Here is a 21,484-nt window from a genome sequence, read left to right as displayed (position 1 = left end):
GTAAAAATTTCCCCTATGTCACTGTTGATTTGTATTTATGGCGAGCCCTTAAACAGCACCCCAGTTTGTTTGAAATGTATTTTTTTCGATCAATGTTGGTTCGCCGTGTGTCAATGATATGGTATGTTTAAAATTACATGACGTCCACGACAGTAAAAAAACAATCTCAAGATTAACGTATCATTTTTTGTGACGCATGAAAACTTTTATTTCAACGATAGCGCAAAATATAATTGTGAAAGACAAAACTTTTGTATTAGGTAAAAATAATCTTTAATTAGTGACATGCGTTGAGCAACAATGATTTTTAAACAGCTTGTCCTGTGTGGACATAAAACCTTTTCCAGTTGTGTTTCACTATCGTTTTTATAACAATAAAATTCAGTGGTGTACGTACGACATTCACGTAGCGAATTTTTCAATCTGAAACGTTAATCTGAATGTCCATTGTTCTAATCAAAACGACTTTTCGACCTGTCGAAATGATTGCTGCTTTGGAACAGGGTCGTAGAGTCCATTTCTGTATTTTATTTTCAAAGCATGTCAACATACGTATGAGGGCTTTTAGAACATGATAGGCAGAATCTTCGTTTAGCCATCGACATCAAACCCAACCTCTACTGTTCAAATTTCTTATCGTTGTGTGGCCGCCCAAAACCAGAAATTCAGGACGGAGTCGATTATTAACGCCCCGACAGCGATTGTTTCTCCCGCGATACCCTCCATACCTATGTGGAGGCCATTGAGTGCGTACACAATGACTCCTGATTTCACGACTGTAAATCGATTACTTAGTGGGTGGTGTCGTGTGAATTTAGAAAATTTAAATAAAACTGCCAGTGAGAACGCAAAATGATTAGTTCCGAGGCTCACCAAGCTACTCAACGAACCTATAGAAACACACGGTTTGTCTCGCTACTACAAAAGCAACCAAACGGTAAGAGCTCTCTTACCGTGCACGAGCTGAAACAAAAGCACGCTGCACGACATGCCTAGATAGTAGATTTAAAAGCATCGTATTAGAAAATGTTTAAATTTAGATAAACAATAGGCCTATGTACAATAGTTTTTAAATAAGTGTTACATATGCGATAAATGAAGAAAGTTTAGCCACATACCTTTATGAATAAGCAATACAAATATCTAACGTTCATGGTTCACAAAACAGAACATGTGTAGGCCAACTGCATTACCGTTTAATTCAATAACAATGCGGAATCTAAAGTGTGCTGTTCGTGTATCGCGATCTGAACGAAAGCAAGAATCTCAGCTAGTTGATATTTAAGTACAGAATTAAGTTGAAAGCGATTTTGTTCAGTAAAAATAAAAATACCTTTGTTAGTGTAGCAAACATTAGTGTAGCCTGAGCGTACTGTATTTTGACGTCGTAAGGAATTTCGTCAGGTACGCCAAAATCATTCTTTTTTTAGTTTGACAGAATTGTAGGCCATGACATTCAAAAACATTTACGTACAGATTGATTCTTTGTTTTGCCAAGTTGTGTTTAAATCACTGTAATTCGTAAAGTCCTTCAAAACAAAGAAATTGTGCTAATACTTAATTTTTTTCCGCGGACAACGTCCTCACGTTTCCGGACAGAAACGTCGAGTTTTGCAGACTAGCGTTATCCCATTCCCTCCCCATTAAAGAAACTATTATATCAAGAGGTCTAAAAAATTCATTCCATTCTAAGAACAAGAACGTCGTCGTATCGTATTTTATAGAAAGATCAAAGTAACGCATTTGTGCAGTTTTTAAATAGTGTAGTTAGTTACCTGTTAGGTTGGTGTCGCGTTGTTGATGCCTCTCTGTTTATATCCTGTGTTGCTTCCGGATTTTCTAACATGGTAAAGAACAAAACTCCTTTTAGTTGTCACCATAGTTCTTCAATATTTTTACACTAGTTAGCGATAGCGAGCACACCGTAATGGACTTCCATTTCTTACACTAGAGAAATCCCATATCAACGTAACACCATTTGAAATGTCTGATTCCTGTAACGATCACCACGAGATTTAAATTTCAGAAATAATGTCAGAACTGGTTAGAAGTCTAGCTTTGTGTCTTTTCTTTCCTTTGCGCCTGGCAAGAGCTTGGAAGGTTTAGTTCGTCTAGACTAGATAGACTTCCCTATTCGAAATTGTTTGCGACGGGGGCGTAGCCAGCGTTTTCTTCCAGAGGGAGAGTAAGGAAAACCTTTTTTTTTTTTTTGCAAATGGAAAAGTCTACATTTTTCTTGGTTAGAGACAAGGTCACCGACATTGTACTTCTTCTAGAGAATTAAGAGAAAAACTACTCGTTTTACGAAAATTTCGAGGTAATACAATCTTATTTGCTAATATAAGTGCCTGTTACTTTGCTATAAGACGTGTAACGAACAGTTCAACTAGAACATCATCGTAAATCGGTGATATCTGATGCCATTTTCCACCTTGCCTTGCTAATTTAAAATTTCCTTTGTGTTTGCTCCATAATAAAAAGTAGGCGTCAATTGATTTCTTCCCACAGATTCGCAACCAGAACTCATTTAAATAGTGAACTAAAATGTCGTTCGTGCAAGTTCCATCCCCCTACCAATCCGTACGGAAGCATTTGATTTATACGTAATTGGTTTCATCGACTATAGTTTCCAAATCATGGAACTTAATGGTTGTTAAACGTAAAAAGATCGCATCGATTATTTATACATAGTGAAACCCAAATAAACAGTGAACGGTTAATCTAGGCGTGATTACTAATCTCGTTACGATATAAGTTCGCTTACCACCAGTGCCGTCGCAATACCTGTAGCTATAAGGAGTGGCCGTTACTAATTTGGGGACAATAACTGGCACTTCTTTTGGGTTCAAGTAGCCAGACTAATATATCCACTACATTGTTACAGATATAGAACTTTCGAAATGTATCTGACGCTATAGATAGACCCATATCCGTCCTAATTCAGAAAACAAATATCAAGTATTAGATAACTACCATTTCTGTTTGGATTATTATAGTCCAACCAAAATAACTCGTATAATAGCTGTGATAACGACAAGCAAAGTAGTTATTGGTTCGTTCTGACTGACACGTGGATCATCTTATCTTTTACAGACATAACCTTTCAGACGCTTACAACGACTGTGTCTTGTCATCCCCTCATCACGAAATAGCCACGCATGTAAAAAAAAAAAAATGAGCGCAACCGAATTCGATAACGCTAAACCATTTGATCAGGTGCCGGGACTTAGGGTTTTACCGATCATCGGGACGACATGGGGCATGTTCCCATATGTTGGTAAAAAACCCTCCCTTTTTCTTCCCCTTCCACTTTTACGAATCTCTGCAATTTACTAAACGAATTGCTTGGTTTAGGAGATGGAATTCCTATCAGTAGAATGCTTGAATTGCAAACACTTCGCTTTAAGCAATTCGGATACATCTGGAGGGATATCGTTCCAGGAAGACCACCCATCGTCTATACTGCCAGACCAGAGGATGTCGAAAAGTACTTAACCCTTTGAATTCATACAGAACTAGCGGCTAACAATCTGTTTTCCTTCTGAACGAAATAGGTTATTTAAATCAGAAGGAAAACATCCGGTACGCCCGGGTATGGATACGATTAAAGCTTACCGTGCTCAACGGCTCAAAGATTTCACCTCTGCCGGTATTCTACTGTCAAGTGGTGATGCTTGGTGGCAGACACGATCAAAAGCCCAGCAAACTTTCCTGAAACCGAAAAATGCTTCGCATTACATACCCATTTTGAACGACATTGCCGAAGATTTTATCGACAGGTAATGAAAAGAAAGGAAACTCACATCTGATGGGAATGATTAAAAAATCTCATTTGGCTGTAACAGAATTCGTTTGATTCGACCTGAAAACAATGAAATGAAACCAGATTTCATCAATGAAATGTACAGATGGGCACTTGAATGTAAGTTAAATAGATAAAGCTCAAATAATAGTCCTATATTTAGAGAATTTTGGAACGTTTTTTCAGCTGTCGGTGTGGTTGGATTGAATACTCGGCTAGGTTGCCTCCGATCGGATTTAGCTCCAGATTCGGAGGCCCAAAAATTGATTAATGCCGCCAACTTCTCGTTTGATGCCATCAATGATCTGGAGCATAACTTTCCGTTCTGGAAGTTCTTCGTGACGCCGATGCTGCAAAAGCTCTACGATGCCCAAGATTTCTTGACAGAGTGAGTTGATTTAGATTAGGAGTACCTAAAGTTTAAAGACAGCGACCAGTAACAGATGGTCTTTTGAAATTCTGCTTTATAAGTACAACGATAAAATACATCAGCCAGACGGTGGAGGCTCTGAAAGGAAGCTCGTTCGATTCCTATTTAAGTATGCTCGAACAGCTGCTGCTTGTACGCGGAATGGAGCCCAGTGATGTCGTCACAATGGTTATAGACATGTTGATGGCCGGAGTAGACACTGTAAGCCATCAATAAAAAGAAGGAAACATTATTCTGTTTGACTAATAATTCATTACTCTACACAGAGTGCCAACACAAGTGCATTCTTGCTCTATTATTTGGCGAAAAATCCTGAAAAACAAGAGAAGTTGAGACAAGAAATTCTTTCTGTTGTCGGACCTAAAGGAACTGTGCCCACTGCCAACACCATCAACAGTCTACCTTACCTTAAAGCTTGCATCAAAGAAAGTTTCAGGTCAGTAAAAATTCCATTTCCGCTAGCAACAGTTTTAGGGTTTCGGCAAATTTCAAATTCTTCTTTTATTGAGCAGGTTAATGCCAGCCGCCAATGCAAATGCCCGTATCACTGATAAGGACCTCGTTCTATCTGGCTACGTTATACCAAAGGGGGTAAGCAAAATTTACTTATTGAATCGTTTAACATGTATAAACAAACCTATTGGTTACCTACCGAGTTTTTCTGAAGTTGAAAACAAAATCATTAATTTTTGTAAATTTTTATAGACTCTTGTAGCTGCGCTACACCAACTGATGGCTCATCTGGACGAGTACTTTCCAAACGCAAAACAATTCATTCCAGAGCGCTGGATCAAAGACGATCCGCAAGAGAGCCACCACCATCCATATGCTATTAAAACACCTGTAATAATTGTAAAAATATAAGTGAAGTAACTATGATACGCGCTTAAAACAGTATGTGACGCTGCCATTTGGTTCTGGAACGAGAATGTGCATAGGGCGGAAAATAGCTGAGCTTGAAATCCAGCAGCTAACAATTAAGGTAAGAATACCATCTTATTCTATCCTTATCTAGCGGAAGGTGTTCAATTTTCATTTTATTCCGCAGATGCTACAAAATTTCAAAGTGGAATACGACCACGAAGACATGAGTTGCTTCATGAGGATGACCAACATGCCTGACAAACCGCTGCTCTTTAAGTTTATTGACTTGTAAACTGCCATATACGTAACTCATCTGTGATTTGTTAAATGATTGTAATTTATACGCAATGGGACCTTTCGTGTACATATATATTGTTTGTATGAGTATCAATAGACCTGTATTCTTATGACGTAATTCTGGCTGTTGGTAGGAACACAATTCAAAAATGACTTTTTTAATGTTGCACATGCGCAGTGCTGTTTGCTGGGCGCGTAGTATTTAGTTATCAGCGGTACCGCCCGCGTAGACTTGCCACTACATGACAGTACAAACTACGTCTCTCGGCTACCTGGATTACCATCGGTCACACATAAGGTAAAATATAAGTTAATGCCTTATGTCTATTTTCAGTAAAACGCACCTGCCAGCCTGCGTGGGGCAGTGAAGCAACTAAGCTGTCAGGGTTCGCGGAAAAAATTGTGTAGATTTAAAGGTTCCTAGACTAACACTCTGATGATTCGTGTTATTTTCTAGGTCGTGAACAGCTTTAGGTATTGTAAGCGCTACGTCAAAATCGCTGCGGACCAATAGGATACTATTTCTTCTGATCCAGGTAATCGGCGCGATTTTTAATGTTCGATGTGCTACGCAGACTGACAGTATTTTGTCAGCATATTTATTCTTTGTTACATGAAAAGGCCCTAATACTTTCACAACGTGCAGTCATCATAAGATAAGACTTAAAATATTGTGCTGATGCATACAAGTTAGATAACTAATCTGAAATATTTACCTTGGTTTTATAGGAGCGGTATGATGGCTCACATTAATCTTGGACGAAGGTTGGGTGTGTTTTATCAACAACAGTTCGTGATTCAGACGTGCGTCATACGGCGTTGCAAAGCCTCGGTCGCTTCTTCACAGGTTGTCCTAAAAAACAACACAACAAATAATGGCCGAGATAATTCCATTACGGAAGATGTTGAATGGAATAATGCCAAACCTTTTGATGAAATGCCTAGTATTCGAGTGTTGCCTCTTCTAGGAACCAGTTGGGGTCTACTTCCCATTGTAGGTATCGTATGGCGATCTTCTATAGCAAACTTAGTTAAAGGAAATCCAAAAACATAGGCACAGTAGATTGTTTTCAAAAAAGGAAAGAAATATGAAGAGTGAAATAAGGAATGTGATATAGGAGCTGGGATACCAGTAACTCGCGTGCTGGAACTACATCAACTCCGATTCAAGGAGCTTGGTTACATATGGAGGGATACCATTCCGGGAGCACCTCCACTAGTTTCGACCGCACGACCCGAGGATGCTGAAAAGTGACATTTGCTTTAGAATTTCTCTCTTTCTTTTTCTTTAGTAGGAACTTAATTACTAACTCACCAGTTGTGCAGAGTTCTTCGTGCCGAAGGGAAGTTTCCCGATCGTCCGGGATTCGAAACATTGAAAGCTTATCGCGCAGAACGCATAGACCAGTTTACTTCCGCCGGTATTTTGGCGGGCAACGGTGAACCATGGTGGAACATTCGTTCCAAAGCTCAGCAGCCGTTCCTGAAAACGAAAAACGTCAACAATTACGTTCCAGTACTAGGCCAAATTGCCCAAGAATTTATTGACAGGTAAGGTATTGTTCCATTCTTGTTGAAACGAACCATTGGACATGTGTATAAAATTATTTGCATTCTGAATTACCACAGAATTCGGCTGATTCGACAAGAAAACAACGAGATGAATCCTGACTTTGTCAACGAGATGTATCGGTGGGCTCTAGAATGTAAGTGTAAACAGTTAGTTGCAAAAGATTGCACATCATTAATCTTTAAAAACTTTCCACAGCTGTGGGGGTAGTCGGTTTTAATACTAGACTAGGATGTCTAGATCCTAATCTGGCACCGGATTCAGAAGCACAGAAGATGATCAGAGCCGCGAACCTGTCGTTCACTGCCGTCAATGAGCTCGAGTACGGTCTTCCGGTATGGAAGTACATTTCAACACCGACACTCAAAAGGCTTTACGAAGCGCAGGACTTTTTCACTGAGTAAATCAGTGTTTATACTCCCATTTGTTGGTTAATCTAGAGCAAATACCAGTTAATGAATTCTGCCATTCAGTACGGCCCTAAAGTATGTTAAGCAGACCATAGAGATGATGAAGAACAAACCAGCTGATTCTGAAGAAGATCCAAGTATTCTAGGTAAATTGAAATAGTGTTTGCTTGATTTTTTAATGAATAATAGTTCAATTTTAGTTCACATCTAAAAATAAAATAACCTTTGGTTTTCAGAGGAGTTCTTTATCCGTGGAATGTCTGTGAAAGACGCTACTGTCATGGTGATTGATATGCTCATGGCAGGAATTGACACGGTAATTAAGACGCTTCTTTTTCTTTTTACTACAAAAGAATACATTGGTTCCATTTCCATAGACGTCGCACACCACTTCATTCCTTCTCTACTTCTTGGCAAGAAATCCAGATAAACAAGAAAAATTACGAAATGAGATACTCACTGTTGTCGGACCCAAAGGTAAACTGGTCACTCCCGGAGCTCTCAATGAACTTCATTACTTAAAGGCCTGCATCAAAGAAAGCCTGCGGTTAGTTAATTCTTACAATTTAAAATTTTCGTTCAATATTGCCATGTTGCTCGTTTTCCAGATTAAGGCCAGCGGCGGTCGGAAATGCCCGTATCATTGACAAGGACCTAGTCCTTTCCGGTTATCGTGTTCCTAAAGGGGTAAATGCAAAATTCAGTTCAATCTCTTTCGTATTTCTATGTTTGTTTGCCTCTTGAAGTCACTGGTGGTGTTTCTTCATCAATTGATGGCACTCATGGACGAGTATTTTCCAAATGCTGAAGCATTTGTACCAGAACGATGGATTAAAGGTGATCCCCTTGAAAGCCATCACCACAAATACGTGGTACTTCCTTTCGGCTTCGGAACGCGCATGTGCATAGGCCGTCGACTTGCAGAACTTGAAATGTGGCAGCTAACCACCAAAGTAAAAGAAATATCAATGTCAAACAATTACAACCATTACTAATGTCATCATTTTTTAACAAGATTTTGCAAAACTTCAAAGTCGAATACCATTACGAAGATATTGGATGTCTCTCGCGAATAGTAAATGCACCCGACCAGCCACTGCGGTTTAGGTTCATTGACTTGGATTAATCTATGCATTTTTTTCTGTTTTGGCACATTTGTTTGTCTATCACTTCTTGATTGCATAAAATATGCGATACCACTACTCGAACGATTAAAACGAAAACATTTGCAAATGCAATGCTTCCTTTTTTCGCCGGAAGTTTTCAAATGCGTTACACAAATATCAATAACGCCATGTGCACTGAACGTCGTAGCTGGTAAGCCAACTACAATGTCCAGCAAATCGGCCCCCTGGCTGAACTTAAGGTCTTTTCGATAATGCTGGAATTTTTTTAAAAAGTCGTTGAAGCTCTTCAACCCAGGAACACGGGCGCCTTACTTTCGGTTTGCAATGATAAGGTAATGCAAGTTACCACTGATTACGCCACCGCTCCTGTGCACAGGAACAGTCGGCAATGCCCCGAAATCTCTGAACACGAAGACCTCTCGTAAATCTTCAACATTTACCAAGTGCTGGATAGCGCTTGGACGAACGTCTGTGTCGGTTAGAAACAATATTAAGCGAACCAGATCTCAAGAATGTTGTACTCTTTGAACAAGAGAAATTTATAAAACCAATCATTTAGACCGTCATGGCGAGTATGTGACCTAATCGTCGTTTCCTTCGTCGAAGCGAATGTGCAGATTTTTATGCTGTACAGCCCGAGTCGGATAACCGGGTTGGTCTGCATCAATTATGGATTCCTTTTTCTGACGTGCTCGTTCAGCTCCTGATTTTTTTGGTCGCGAAGATTTATCGCGTTTCTTTAATCGATTCTCTTCAATCTTTTTCCAATAATCGCGTTCTTCTTCACCTACAATCGCAATAGTGATGCTAATTTTTCCGTAAATCATTTTGGAAAAAGAGATAAACCTTGAAGGATTTCCGATTGGCTCCATATATTCTTTTTCACTAGAGATTGCGCTGCAGCATCATCGGTGCATCGTACAAAAGCAACTTGGGCGCAATCTTGCGCTTCAACATAGGTTACTCCATCCTGGCATTTGACTTGACTCTAAAAAGCGTCATTAGAAATATTCAATTAGTTGCATTTCTGGTTTCCGGTAATTCTAATAAAGAATTTACTTTGAAACGTTTGGCGTCCGAAATAGGTTCATCGAGGATAATTTTGACAATTAAACCAGGTTCAAAATCGGGGCAGGGCTCAGGTTTAACCCCATGTGTTTGCGGCTCAGGCTCTTCAGTGGAAGAACCGAATCGGTTTTCGTTCATGTATTGTCGTCGAGAATTCATCCGAATTTGGCGAACACACTTGCGCTGCATATCAAGGTACTTGTTTCGCAACTTCTTCCACTCCTTCCTTAAAAGAAAGGGGGATAGTTGAAAGTTATTTGTCTGGCAGTAAAACGACGAAAAGAAACTTACTTTGACATGACTTGTAATGACAAGTTGTGTTTTTCTTGATCAACTTCATCTTTAAAAATTTGCGACTGCGGTCTTTTCTTTTGAATACCTTTTGATTCATTTTTGTTAATTGTTTTTGCTTCAACTATCATTTCACCCGTCTGTTTTTCAGGAAGAAGTTCTTCTGTTGGTGGCTCATCTTTCTCCACTTTCTGCCTCTTTGCTTTTGGTTCATTATTGTGCTCTTCCTCTGTCTCTGCTTTCGGGTTCTCTCTGTTTTCTGTTGCTTTCCCATCCTGATTCCTTAAGTTCAGAAAAAAAAAAAAAAAAAAAATCTATGAGGTGTAACGTAATAGAAATGAAATCGATAAAATTACGAAAGAAAAATATGACATACTCTGCATTAAATGATCGGATGCTACATAACTGCCCAGGGTCTTCAGAGAGTAGCCTATAGGCACTTGATGCTGCATATGCCTATAATCAATATTTTAGTTCACTTGTTTTTATCCTAATTTAGGATGGAGTAGAGAAAACTTACATTGACAGCTTTGGCAGCAGAATCAGGATCACTAAACTCAACAAATGCAAATCCTTTGATTCGTGATGCATCTTTAAATTTTGGTAAAGAAACATATGCAACAACTCCGTATTCAGAAAATATACTGGTTATCCACTCTATCGTGGCATGGGGTGGTAGGTTTTCCTTGATACATGAAATAATTTTTTTTGGAAATGAACCAAATAACTATTGAAGTTATTTCTATTTTCAACTTACCACATATAAGGTGCAGAGGTCAACTTCTTCTTGCGACTTTGGGCGAAAGGGAGTAATTCTTGAAACCTTTGTCTCGTCCTCACTCAGTTTCAATATTGTAGAAAATTTCAAAGCCTTAGAATACATAGAAGGTTATTTAAAATGCTAGCTAAAGGATGAAATATAATAAAAACCAAACAAACCTTAGCAATTTCTTTTGGATCTTCTGTTAATGAACGTAGCTTGTTAAAGTTCATGAAAACATCAAGGAGAATTTCTGTGAAATGTAAGCTATATGTAGGCATCTTGAAAATGTGACGGGATGAAATGGAAAGACTTTTTACCTGGTCCATCTTTGATGACAGTCTGCATAAATCTATCTTTTGATATATTGGCATCACTAAAATAAAATTCCATCTGATTCCTGATTGCTGTGTGAAGTCCTTTTTTTCTTTTACGAATTTTTCCTTTCTTGGTGGTAGTTCCTGGTAGAGTCTCATCTTTAATAACTGATTCTTCAGTCACTTCGGCATTATTAGATTTATCCGTAGGTTTACTATGAGACAAGTTCTCATCCTTAACATCTTCCATCTTTTGAAATAGTTGGAGAGTGATTAACGTCAACGGGTTGTTTTCGCGGTGGAATTTCTCTTATAGCTTTGTTTCTTTTTCGCTAGGTGGAGTTTTTGTAATTGTAATTTGCAAGTGCAAGCGATGGGGATAGAGCGGTAGGACAGAGAAACTTTCATTTCGGCCTTACTGTTTCACTACTCTAAAAATCCCACCTGCAAAATATGCAAATTCACAGGTAACTGTGGAGGACGTGCGATCATTTTTAGAAATAGGGGCGCAAAGCAAGTCATATAACAACAAAAGAAAACCGCCCATGAAAAACTGCTATAAAAACTGAATACGATATAAGTAGATATTCCTAGACATTCAGACAATATTACTGGGGAACGCCAAATGTTCGCCTCCGTCAACGATGCAAACATTTTAGCATTTCTTTTTTACTTACACCGATGCGCGATACACGCAAAAGTGTGTATTGCTTCTGCGTTTGTAAATCCGTAAAATATAGACGGAATCTCCAATTAACATAGCACTGGTTTATATTCCTCTTTTATATGTTCACCGGAATCTGTACTGTAAATGCGTCAACTTGAAATGACCAGCATTGTACGTCATACCAGATCCATAGAACTTACACAATAAAATGGTGCCACGGATATTTCTGTGTTGGAAATATCGGAATTTTTCTTCCAAGTCACAGCTGGTTCATCAAAGATTCACACTGGGACATTTGGTCTCGTCGCAACAATTTCGCTCATAAAAGCTTTATAAAAAGAGGATTCAGTTTTGTCTTAAATATTTTTAAAACTGGCTTCGTTGCAGTGAAAACACATTTCAACATGTCATTAAAATTACACAATAACAGCAAGAAGCAAACGTAAAATAGATTTAGAATGCACTGCTAGCGCCTCTTAAGCTGATACTCATTCGACGAGCAGGCCTCTTGTTGGTTATGTTACACGTAGTGGGCACTGCTGGTTGATCGAGATGAGGCGTTGCAGGCTGCACACAACGATGAATGACGCGCTTATTCCTGAAATTCAAGCTGCCTTCCGTGGAAGCTCGAGAACGAAACTTGTCCTCTAATGAAATGTTGTCTGTAGCCACATCAGGTAGTGGTGATTCTACAACAATAAAAGAATCTTGTAGAATGGATTCTTAAGAAATTATAGCGCACATTCCTAACCTAATGATAGGGATATGGGCAATGCGCCGTCTTCCCTTTCGCTGATGACATCCATGCTGTTACTCTTGTTGGCTGAACATCGACCTGCGAATGTTTCCAAACATCGTCGGCCAAAGTGGTGTGATGAGCCATTCGGTGTCGTTGCAATGGGATGATGTGGTTGCTGTTGTGGCAGGTGGTGGTGATGGTGGTGAGACTGATTGTACTTCCACCGAAAGTACAAATCGTCCATAACTCTTTTGGCAACGTCAACTTCCTCTCGGACTGATATTTCGAAGAAGAGATCACATCCCAAGTCCCGACTCCGTTTTTCTCCTAACAAAATAAATACGACGAACGTAACAGGTTATTTTAAAGACAAGTACGACCATCCTCGTCTCATGATTTACCTTCTTCGGTGCTGACCATTCTGTCTTCCACCTGGTCAACCTTGTTGGCTACCAAGATCACACTCGATGAGGAACCCATTATTTCGGCGCTCAGACCGTGACTGTTGCCGAAAGCTGAACCAAACTTAATGGTGGTTAATTCACCATGGTGAAAGAGAAAGAATGTTGGATAACAAGAATAGAGATCGATTATTTGGTTGTCTACCAGATCAAAAGAAACAATTAATTATACGAAGATACATCTTTTTTTTTGTTCTTAGAAAGCTTTGATCTTTCAGCCAACAAGCCATAACTTCTGTTTTCGAATGTTGAACTTGAAACCAATCGTTTTGGCCTTCTGTCCATGAATTCTTGTCATACTAGAAACTAGATATAGGCTCAATCCATGGTGCGCAACAATAACTTCTCAATTTTGAAATGCGAGAGCAATTGAAAAAGCAAGCCGGCATATGTCGTCATTAAAGCCCCGCATCCTTTGAAATTTGTCGTACTCTAAATTGACGTCATTCTTTCCTTTAAAAGGGAATTGACCAACATATCAATAGTATTTGTAGCAACTCTAAGCTTAGTTTAAAAAATAGAATATGGCTTGATTGACAAATGCAAACCCAAAGACTTTTAAGGTTCCAGTTGTTGCAATTGTTATACCAAATGTCTCCGTCGACGCTTGTTGTACCCAATGAGGAAACGGAGACGACAGCATTCGTCAAACGAGCATTTGTCCGTGACAGAGTATAAAAGGATAAAAGCATCAGCCCAACGGATCTTGGCTTCTAAGTCTGATTGACTCCCATCCTGTCAACAACGAAAAACGCAACCATAATCATTAAACTTCTACAACCATGAAACCATTTCTGTACATCTTCGTTGCTCAGGCAAAGCCAGTGTCTTCCTTTGTTAGCACGTACCTCCAGGTGATGTCCTCCGCTGTCCAAAAGCTCCAGCATGACGTGATCGCCGTTTAGAGTTGTGTTCACTGGATAGCATCTTTCTAATTTGGGGTCGTAGTCGCCAATGAATCGGCGCGTCAGAAAACGAACTACGAACGCTAAACCAGATGCATGTCCGGCCGCATCATTTTTTGTGACATAGGAAAAAAAAAGAACAATTTATTGAAGCTTAGGTGGCAAAACTTTTTTAATTGCTTTCAGAATCTCGCCGTATTTTGCGCTACAGAGTCCTATCAACTGTGTTCTCTACGATCCTTCAAACCGTAAACATATACTTTCCTTTAATAGTTCTATACGCAGTAAGGATTTTTTTGGTACAGCTGCGCCAAGGCATCTATTTAGTGCAGTTTATGGTAGTAAAATGAAAGTGAGAATGAACCCATAGAGGGTCTTATCGGACCGATGCAGCTACTCTAAATGCCATACCGTACAGGTCTATCTATGAAGTTCGAACCCATTTTTTTCGCTTTAAAAAATCCAAAAGCATAATATTCCCAGCTGCTTTGTCCACACCAGAAAAAAAGAGGGAGTCTTCCGTTGACATTGTTATGATTATAGACGTTGCTGTTGGTTTTCCTGTTGCATCTAATTCCAGTGCACCAACTTCAACTAACCGTCACAAACATGGCAAGACTATGGGGACGAGTGGTAGGTAACGTCAAAACAACTCAAAATGCTAATTCGAGTTTTGTCAATAACAGACTGAAAAACAGAATAATGGAGGCACTGTGACCATGGAAACGTAAATAGAAATTAGAGCGAGATGTCCCGTTAACGGTACGTGTCGTTGAGACGATTAAGCTGTCGTTCAATTGGACAGTCAACGACGACAGTTAGGCGTTGTTTTCCTCTTTATAAAGATGATGTCTCGCATGTTATTTCCCCTCAACGGTAATTGAGTCTTATTGTTTTTCACATGAATTCACAATTACCTTTTGACGTTCGTTCTATTTGTTTGAACTTTTCGATTGGGTTGGTTTTGCTGCGTCACCATGTCTAAAAATCGTGACTAGTTTAGACAAACAGATGCCTAAACACTTACCCCCATACAAACCTTCCACATCACCATTTGTTTCTACGTCTTTAGTCTTCGTAGAAAATCATAGTTTCCATCACCTTTCATGACAATAGAAAATGGAGGCCATCACATTTGTCATTCACGCGTCGTTTTTGAAATGTTGTTTTTCTCCCTACGAATGCAACTAGCTACGGCATGTTCTAAGCTTGTTAAGAAAAAACAAACTCGAGCCCTGTCCTCCAACAGCCAAGACTTGAGAACTCCAGTATATGCATCTAGTCTTAATACCCCCTCCAGTTTTCCAAGAGTAATAGTAAGTAGCCTAGTAGTAGTAGTAAGCCTCTAATCTTTCCTCTCTTTGATGGCATAAGAATAGCAAGACTAGTCGTTGCTTGCTCAAGCGAGTATTTTCAATAAGATTTTTGTAGTAAAAGTCACTATTTATTCGTTCTGGCCTACATATTAAGGATTATAGAAAATAAAAATAGCGTACATGAAGCTAAAAATCAATGATGTACTCCGCTTGGTATCGTTTATCTTTGTTTCCAATGCGTTTCATCTTTCAGTTGCCTCTATCTACGACTAAACAGCTAAACGTGGTCGGTAATGACCGAAGCTTATTGGTAACCCAGGCAATTGCGGATGTACAGTTATACTTGTTTTCTTCTCTAGCATGGCAACTGGTGCACGGAATACAAAGCCCTTTGTACTTTTTAAGAGAACCCCAATCTGTATATCGATTCCAACTTAACCTCTAAAAAACAACATTATATACGAGTCGGAACGCAAAAGAAACTCGTCCAATTCGCATTGCATTTAACATAGTTACATTGATCTTACCAGATTTGCCGACGGAATGATGACCGAGAACCTGTAAACAAACAACGCAGCTAGAGAATTGTACATTATCAGAAATCAAATGACAACCAAGATTCACCATGACTCGCCATCGTGGCCGCAAAGACAACGACGCTAAGTTAAGCCGATTGACCAACTTGTTGCAATGTGGACTCTCCGACTGGTTCTGATAGTGTTTAGGCGGTGATGTCATCGTTCTGGTTCCGCCAATCTTCGTCGATTGCGAACCTTAAAACGACATGAGGAAACATTTTCAGATCAGAAAACTGTAAATACGATACCGTAGAAAAGACTATAAGAAAACGAGATACGCTGTTCGTTCGCACATCTCGATATCCTATTGTTATCCTGTATTGTCTTTTTGTCCCTATTCTTTCTTATTTTGTTTAAATAATCGAACTTTTGGCACAACGGGACGGAAAGAGGACGACAAACAAGGGAAATGGATCTGCAACCGACTACCGTCCGCTGGAAACAATTGTTAAATGGGAAAAATACGGGACAGTTGCAAAGCTCCAGGTTATTTCTGGTTGGAAAACGAATGGCATAAAAAAAATAAACGAATGGCGGAGATGGTGAAACCCCTGGTTTGATGGTGAGCTTCCTTGCCACGGCAGCTGTTCTTGATAGCCATGAGCTCACATGACGCCATATAGTGACAAAAAGAAAAAAAAATCGAAAGCAATGAAATCATCCATATCTAGGCACGAATATGTCTGTGGCTTTGTAAATGATGCGCAGTGCACAGAAGCACCATAAAGAGATATCGTTAGTACAATTTCTAGTTGCTGCATCTCTAGGCCATCATAATTACTCTATTCATCGAAAGCGCGTTATTTTTTTCACGAAAAATACCATCATGAACGAGAAAATTCAAGATATCCAATCATCCAAACGGGCTTGATTAAAGGATGCTAGCCTGGCATGACGGTAATATAACGTTTCCTCATCAGCAAAATTAAAGAAAGAGTTTTTTTTAATTGAAAACCCAAGGTTGAATTGCGTCAATAGCCTTTCTGCTTCCCCATTACATTGATGTTTTCTCTTTTTTTTTTGTTTTTTTTTGTAGTATAAAATCTCAGCTGAAAATGCGCAGGGCTTCTTTCGTGAAAAAGCCGACCTTGGAAAAATAAACGAAGCCCGTGAATTTAAAATGAACGTAAACAACGATATTAGCCAATAATAAAACCCAAGCCCTTGTCAACAAACATATTTTGAAGGATCCAGTATCAAATCGGTGCATCGGCAGAGTGGAAGATAAACAGGACAGAAATGTATGAGTAAACGATCGACACAAAACGAGACCGAGATGGCTCGAAGCGAAAACAGACAATTGCATCTGCCATGGCCAGTATTGCAGCTGCGAGTGGGGCCAAAAAAGAGATAAGTAGGAAGACAATGATAATCTAACGACACGCATCAATAAACAGGAAAGCGATTTGTTTCCTGATTCGAATCTATTGTGAAAGTTAGACTTGACGCGGGGGAAAGTTAAAACCAGTCAACTAGATGGAAAGTAATTTCAGCAGAAGCTACATGAATTAAATCACAGAATTGTGTGAATACTCACGTGATTTGATGACGTGTGCACCTACGCGAGTTCCTTATACAATCAAGAAAAAGAAAACTGACACACTACGATCGGGAAACTGTATACGATAACAAAAGCTTGTTTTCTCGCTGAGACCAGCACGAATACTGAGGAACATCGGACTACGTTAGTTCAATGTCTTTGCTAGAGGCCTTCATATACACACGTCGATGTAGTTGGGAAGAGACAGCGGGCATCTCTTTTTCACGAGCGCGCGCGCAGCAGTAATAAGGCACTCTTCAAAATGAGCAGGAATGGTTACGGATTCGCCAAGGAAATGACACCTCCTAGAAAATGGGGGAAAAAAATGGGACACGTTGGAAAAAGATGGAAATACTATCCGTACCGAACCCTTTCCTTTGGAAATATATAGGGAAGAGAGAGAATATTTTTAGTTACCAGTTCCCCAGTTATACTTGTTGCCTTACATACACGCGGACTAATGACTTTGAAAACGCCCATTTTTTCAAACTAAAGAAATAAAGATAAAATTTGTTTTTTATATATAGTTCACTAATCCATATGCTAAATTGCAAAAGAGTACGTAGCGATGTAATCCGGCTGTTATAAAAAATGTGGCTTCCATTCTGTATAACTACATTTGTACGTATTTTGTGTGGCCTTTTAGTACAAGTACAAAAAAATGCCCAGCCATTGTCGCAGACATGACTAATGCTATAACGATATCTTTATTTCGGAAGAGGAAGCAGTCCAAGTGGTTTAAATCACAATAAAAGGGTTGGCAACCTACCAAACCCAAATAACTAGCACACTTTGTGACTACATATTCCGAGGCTTTTAAGTAAATGCGCACGTCTGGGTATACGACCCCAAGTGTGATTGACATTTCTCGAGTGTCTCAACAAACCAACGAATTTTTATATCCCAATGAAGCATTGCAAATAAAGTATGAGACAAAAAACGTAGAGCACTCTTAGAGATTTAAAAATATCTTTTACCTTACGTTCAAGTATCCTGTATTATCCGTAAAAGTAGAATGGCAATCGAAGTTTGGCTTATTTAATCTCATTGAATTGTTGTGCCTAATTATTTTCTCGATCCTGTATCGTATAATATCCCTTCGAAAAAGAAAGACGTCGTGAACGATTGGAAGTTGTAACATTTAATTTTTTGTGCTCACTCACCTTTCTTCTTCTCAACTTCGGCCTTTGTTCTTGCGGAACAAAATAGGACTAAGGAAAAGGAAAGAGCTTTTCGTAGCGTACGCCAACCTGCAGTGAGTTAGAAAAACAACTGACCTTCGAGATTGCAGCCAGGCAATATATATACAGTGATTTCAATATCCCCTTTAAGGTACTCAGACCTTCTATCCGGATAGAGCTCTGTGTAGGGCTTTATACGGCACCGTCGTATATATATCTGTATCAAACGATTGATGGACTCGGATATGCGGTTGGAGCTTTCAGTTCAGCAGATAGAATCGCGAGTCCATATACACTTTATTGAGCTGTAGTCACAAGCCGAAGAATGTATCCCTGGTATACGTCCAAAGTCTTACGTGATTCTCATTTCGTCCATTATTAGAACCCACTGCCGGCTCGTAAGATTATAGTTGGACCTCGTGCTACGCTGCCGTAATTGCAGTGCAAGCTGCTTTGATTTCTTCCCGGGAATCGGTTGGAAGTAATTGAGGTGAAATTACACGAGATGATCACCGGGTAAGCCTGCAAGTTTATTATCACGTGATTCGTCTAGTAGCCACTGAATAAGGCCATCACTACTGAATAAGGCCATCACTATGGTTACTGTGGAATGCCAGGCATAGCTCTCGTGTAATTTTTCGTAACCACTATAAAGCTTCACCTGATTTTTTACATTTTGTGCAAACGCTCTCTGCTAACCTGAAAAATTTCGCAATGGCAGCATTCTGTTAGTTTCATTGCTCCCTCGATTTTGTTGTGCGAGACTCGGTCTTATTCAATTAAAGGTCGTAGTTCGTCCACATGATCGTTTGTTTCGATCGCGAAAGTAAAGAGCGATATACCGAAGCGGAGAGAAAGTAAGAGTGGCTGTACAGAAGAATCAATGCTGTTCAATGTCTCCAAGTAGGCTATATTTTTTGGCCATTTGGCCTGAATCACATAACAAAAAGTAAAAGAAAGAGTGCCACATAATGGGCATGTCTCCACTTTCCAAGTAAGCCAGCCAAACACTATACACTACTGGAGGCGTAATAAAAAAAAGACCATCAAAGAAATTGAATCTGTAATACTATCGAACTTCCCTTTTTTTATTTCTTTTCTGTTCGGTTTTTTATAGTTTTGAACAGCAATACTTCCAACAAGAAAATTGGAAAAGAAAAGCGCAATGGCTGAGACGCTTCTCGAGTTTGCATTCCTTATTTCTATTGCCTTTCAGTTTTTCACTCCGCAAAGTTGGTGGCTATGGGTATATCTTCGGGAGCCTTCTATTGTTCCCGTCAAAAATTCCCATGTGCATTCGCAGAATAAGCCGAAATGATGTCATCTAATAATATTGGCAAATACAGTTAGACTACATGCGAATGATCAGTCGTCGGGCGGATCGATATGAAGAAATGGGAATGAAAGGGAAAGATTAAACAATCAATCACAGACGGGGTAGTGTCTTAGCACAAGTCACGGCAAACATCTCAATTAAAAAAAGATGACAGCAATCCTTTAAAAAGCTCGTCTATTTGATACGTACCAATCTATTCGGGGCAATCTATTCTTATCACGAATACATTCTTTAGTGATTTTTCCTTTTTCCCTAATTATTGTAGAGTCTTGCTACTACTCTGTAATCACACGTCGTAATTGAAAAGAGAACAAAAAGAAAGGAGCCACGTCGTTTGTCAATTTGCCACTATAACAACGACGATTGCGCACCGCTACACACGAACGAGTTATGCGGCTGGCAATCGTTTGACGTACATAAAAATCATGGACAAAGCCACCAAAATTTCAGCATTCTACAGATGATTGCACGTTTTGTGCGGTTGCTTGACTACTCTAGTTAGAAAAGAAACCTCACGAAGCATTGATCTTTTTTTCACGTCCCTTTTTATTTCTTGATTGTGTGTGGACAACATAACGGTAAGAGAGGCAAAACCATATGCAACAACAATAAACACATACGATTCTTTTTTAACCCATAACATCATCTTTTATACAACAATTTGCAGTCACATTGCGTTTGTTCAATCGGCTATTTCGCATTGAAAGGCATCGCATGTGTCGGGGGCAGCCGTTGCCGGCGGAGTGGGTGCAGTTGTCGTGACCACTCTGCAAAAATAAGCCGGGCAGACATCGTACTTTTGATATGCCTGATATTGGTAAGGTGAAGAGGCGACAGCCAACGCAGTGGAAGCCAGGTTTTCTGCTACGCAAACTAAAAAGTCACGGTTACCGCAAGGACCTGCTGTTGTTGGTGGCGGTGGTGGTGCTACGGTTGTTGTAGATCCTGCAGTTAATGGCAAAGCAGATCGGTAACAGTAGTAAGTATGGCAGGTGGACAACGCCGGTGAATAATTTGGTCGGTAAGTCGGTTGAGATGACTGAACGCCATATATAGCTGGGCTATAAGAACTGCCGTACGACATCGGAGGTGGCGGTGGAGGAGAGTACAGCGGGTTGTAAAGACGATCGATTCCGCTAGTTATAAAAGGCACGCCGTAGGTTGGATAGCGTTGACAATTAGCCGAGAGTGTCAACAGCAGCGCTTGAACCGAAATGAGCTGGAGAAGTGAAGGCATCATCGAGTGACGACGTTGATTACCTTCATTAGAGAACATGTTTATTAAGACGTATTTTTTAAACAAATAGCTGAAAATGAACTTCTTACCGACAACCATGATGATTTGTTGTACAGACGAAGGGCTAGCAGAACCGATCAAGATTCTATTGGATGCACCGTGTGGAGCTGATGAGCCACAGGATTCGAATGCAACGTCTTTCGTTTTGACACCTGTCTTTTTATACGTTGGCACATTGCCCTGAAGCTGCATTCATTATGCGTGTCAAAGTGGGGCTCTCTGGCGGGTTACAGCAATTTTTCATTGAATGAATTATGAGGATTGTTAGTTAAACATTATGTCGCATACCAAATTCGCATCGGCTTGGGTCTTAAGTAAATACAGGAATTTAATTTGATCTTTAATTAGTTAACATTCCCAATAACCGTTCTGATTAAATTCTAAATAGATCCAGCTTTCCTACTCACGACACGATTTCCGTTTTGTTCTTTTTAATTTCCTTATAGGAATCATCTCGCGTCCCCCCCCCCCCCCCGCTTCCTTCCATTGTGAAAACTGCTATTGTGTCCCCGTCTGTCATGGAGGGAT

General features: G+C 39.7%; 5 protein-coding genes across 6 annotated transcripts; 2 read left to right on the top strand and 3 right to left on the bottom strand.

The window, feature by feature from the left end:
* The first annotated feature begins 779 nt into the window (after positions 1 to 779).
* On the top strand, positions 780 to 5,506 carry LOC130691796 (probable cytochrome P450 12a5, mitochondrial). Its single transcript, XM_057514787.2, has 12 exons — positions 780 to 937; positions 3,094 to 3,277; positions 3,355 to 3,487; positions 3,555 to 3,779; positions 3,846 to 3,922; positions 3,989 to 4,190; positions 4,274 to 4,433; positions 4,499 to 4,668; positions 4,745 to 4,823; positions 4,938 to 5,075; positions 5,128 to 5,214; positions 5,281 to 5,506. Exons 2-12 carry the CDS (start codon positions 3,175 to 3,177, stop codon positions 5,386 to 5,388), a joined length of 1,482 nt encoding a protein of 493 aa, XP_057370770.1. The 5' UTR covers positions 780 to 937; positions 3,094 to 3,174; the 3' UTR covers positions 5,389 to 5,506.
* A 101-nt stretch (positions 5,507 to 5,607) lies between these two features.
* LOC130691630 (probable cytochrome P450 12a4, mitochondrial) lies at positions 5,608 to 8,606 on the top strand. Its single transcript, XM_057514600.2, has 13 exons — positions 5,608 to 5,691; positions 5,851 to 5,929; positions 6,123 to 6,391; positions 6,512 to 6,644; positions 6,720 to 6,944; positions 7,023 to 7,099; positions 7,162 to 7,363; positions 7,437 to 7,519; positions 7,610 to 7,689; positions 7,751 to 7,920; positions 7,982 to 8,060; positions 8,120 to 8,326; positions 8,389 to 8,606. The coding sequence occupies exons 3-13, from the start codon at positions 6,130 to 6,132 to the stop codon at positions 8,497 to 8,499; spliced, it is 1,629 nt and encodes a 542-aa protein (XP_057370583.1). The 5' UTR covers positions 5,608 to 5,691; positions 5,851 to 5,929; positions 6,123 to 6,129; the 3' UTR covers positions 8,500 to 8,606.
* Positions 8,607 to 9,000: 394 nt separating this feature from the next.
* LOC130691640 (la-related protein 7-like) lies at positions 9,001 to 11,242 on the bottom strand. Its single transcript, XM_057514611.2, has 9 exons — positions 10,940 to 11,242; positions 10,799 to 10,872; positions 10,617 to 10,730; positions 10,380 to 10,544; positions 10,236 to 10,315; positions 9,860 to 10,141; positions 9,560 to 9,794; positions 9,347 to 9,488; positions 9,001 to 9,287 (listed from the first exon to the last, which is right to left on the bottom strand). The coding sequence occupies exons 1-9, from the start codon at positions 11,184 to 11,186 to the stop codon at positions 9,082 to 9,084; spliced, it is 1,545 nt and encodes a 514-aa protein (XP_057370594.1). The 5' UTR covers positions 11,187 to 11,242; the 3' UTR covers positions 9,001 to 9,081.
* A 690-nt stretch (positions 11,243 to 11,932) lies between these two features.
* Positions 11,933 to 17,254, bottom strand: LOC130691652 (uncharacterized). 2 transcript variants are annotated; one of them, XM_057514637.2, is made up of 8 exons: positions 17,140 to 17,254; positions 15,649 to 15,797; positions 15,552 to 15,582; positions 13,604 to 13,791; positions 13,392 to 13,538; positions 12,744 to 12,867; positions 12,355 to 12,669; positions 11,933 to 12,292 (listed from the first exon to the last, which is right to left on the bottom strand). In XM_057514637.2, exons 2-8 carry the CDS (start codon positions 15,760 to 15,762, stop codon positions 12,057 to 12,059), a joined length of 1,155 nt encoding a protein of 384 aa, XP_057370620.1. In that variant the 5' UTR covers positions 15,763 to 15,797; positions 17,140 to 17,254; the 3' UTR covers positions 11,933 to 12,056. The 2 variants fall into 2 exon arrangements, with proteins under 2 accessions (XP_057370620.1, XP_057370628.1); XM_057514645.2 differs by having other exon boundaries at positions 13,652 to 13,791.
* A 2,986-nt stretch (positions 17,255 to 20,240) lies between these two features.
* On the bottom strand, positions 20,241 to 21,092 carry LOC130691720 (uncharacterized). Its single transcript, XM_057514701.2, has 2 exons — positions 20,986 to 21,092; positions 20,241 to 20,919 (listed from the first exon to the last, which is right to left on the bottom strand). The coding sequence occupies exons 1-2, from the start codon at positions 20,993 to 20,995 to the stop codon at positions 20,342 to 20,344; spliced, it is 588 nt and encodes a 195-aa protein (XP_057370684.1). The 5' UTR covers positions 20,996 to 21,092; the 3' UTR covers positions 20,241 to 20,341.
* Between the last annotated feature and the right edge of the window lie 392 nt (positions 21,093 to 21,484).

The sequence above is a fragment of the Daphnia carinata genome, chromosome 1 (assembly GCF_022539665.2).
Source record: "Daphnia carinata strain CSIRO-1 chromosome 1, CSIRO_AGI_Dcar_HiC_V3, whole genome shotgun sequence".
Lineage (NCBI taxonomy): Eukaryota > Metazoa > Arthropoda > Branchiopoda > Diplostraca > Daphniidae > Daphnia > Daphnia carinata.
Note: the sequence above shows the minus strand (reverse complement) of the source record. Positions and strands in the feature narration are given on the sequence as shown.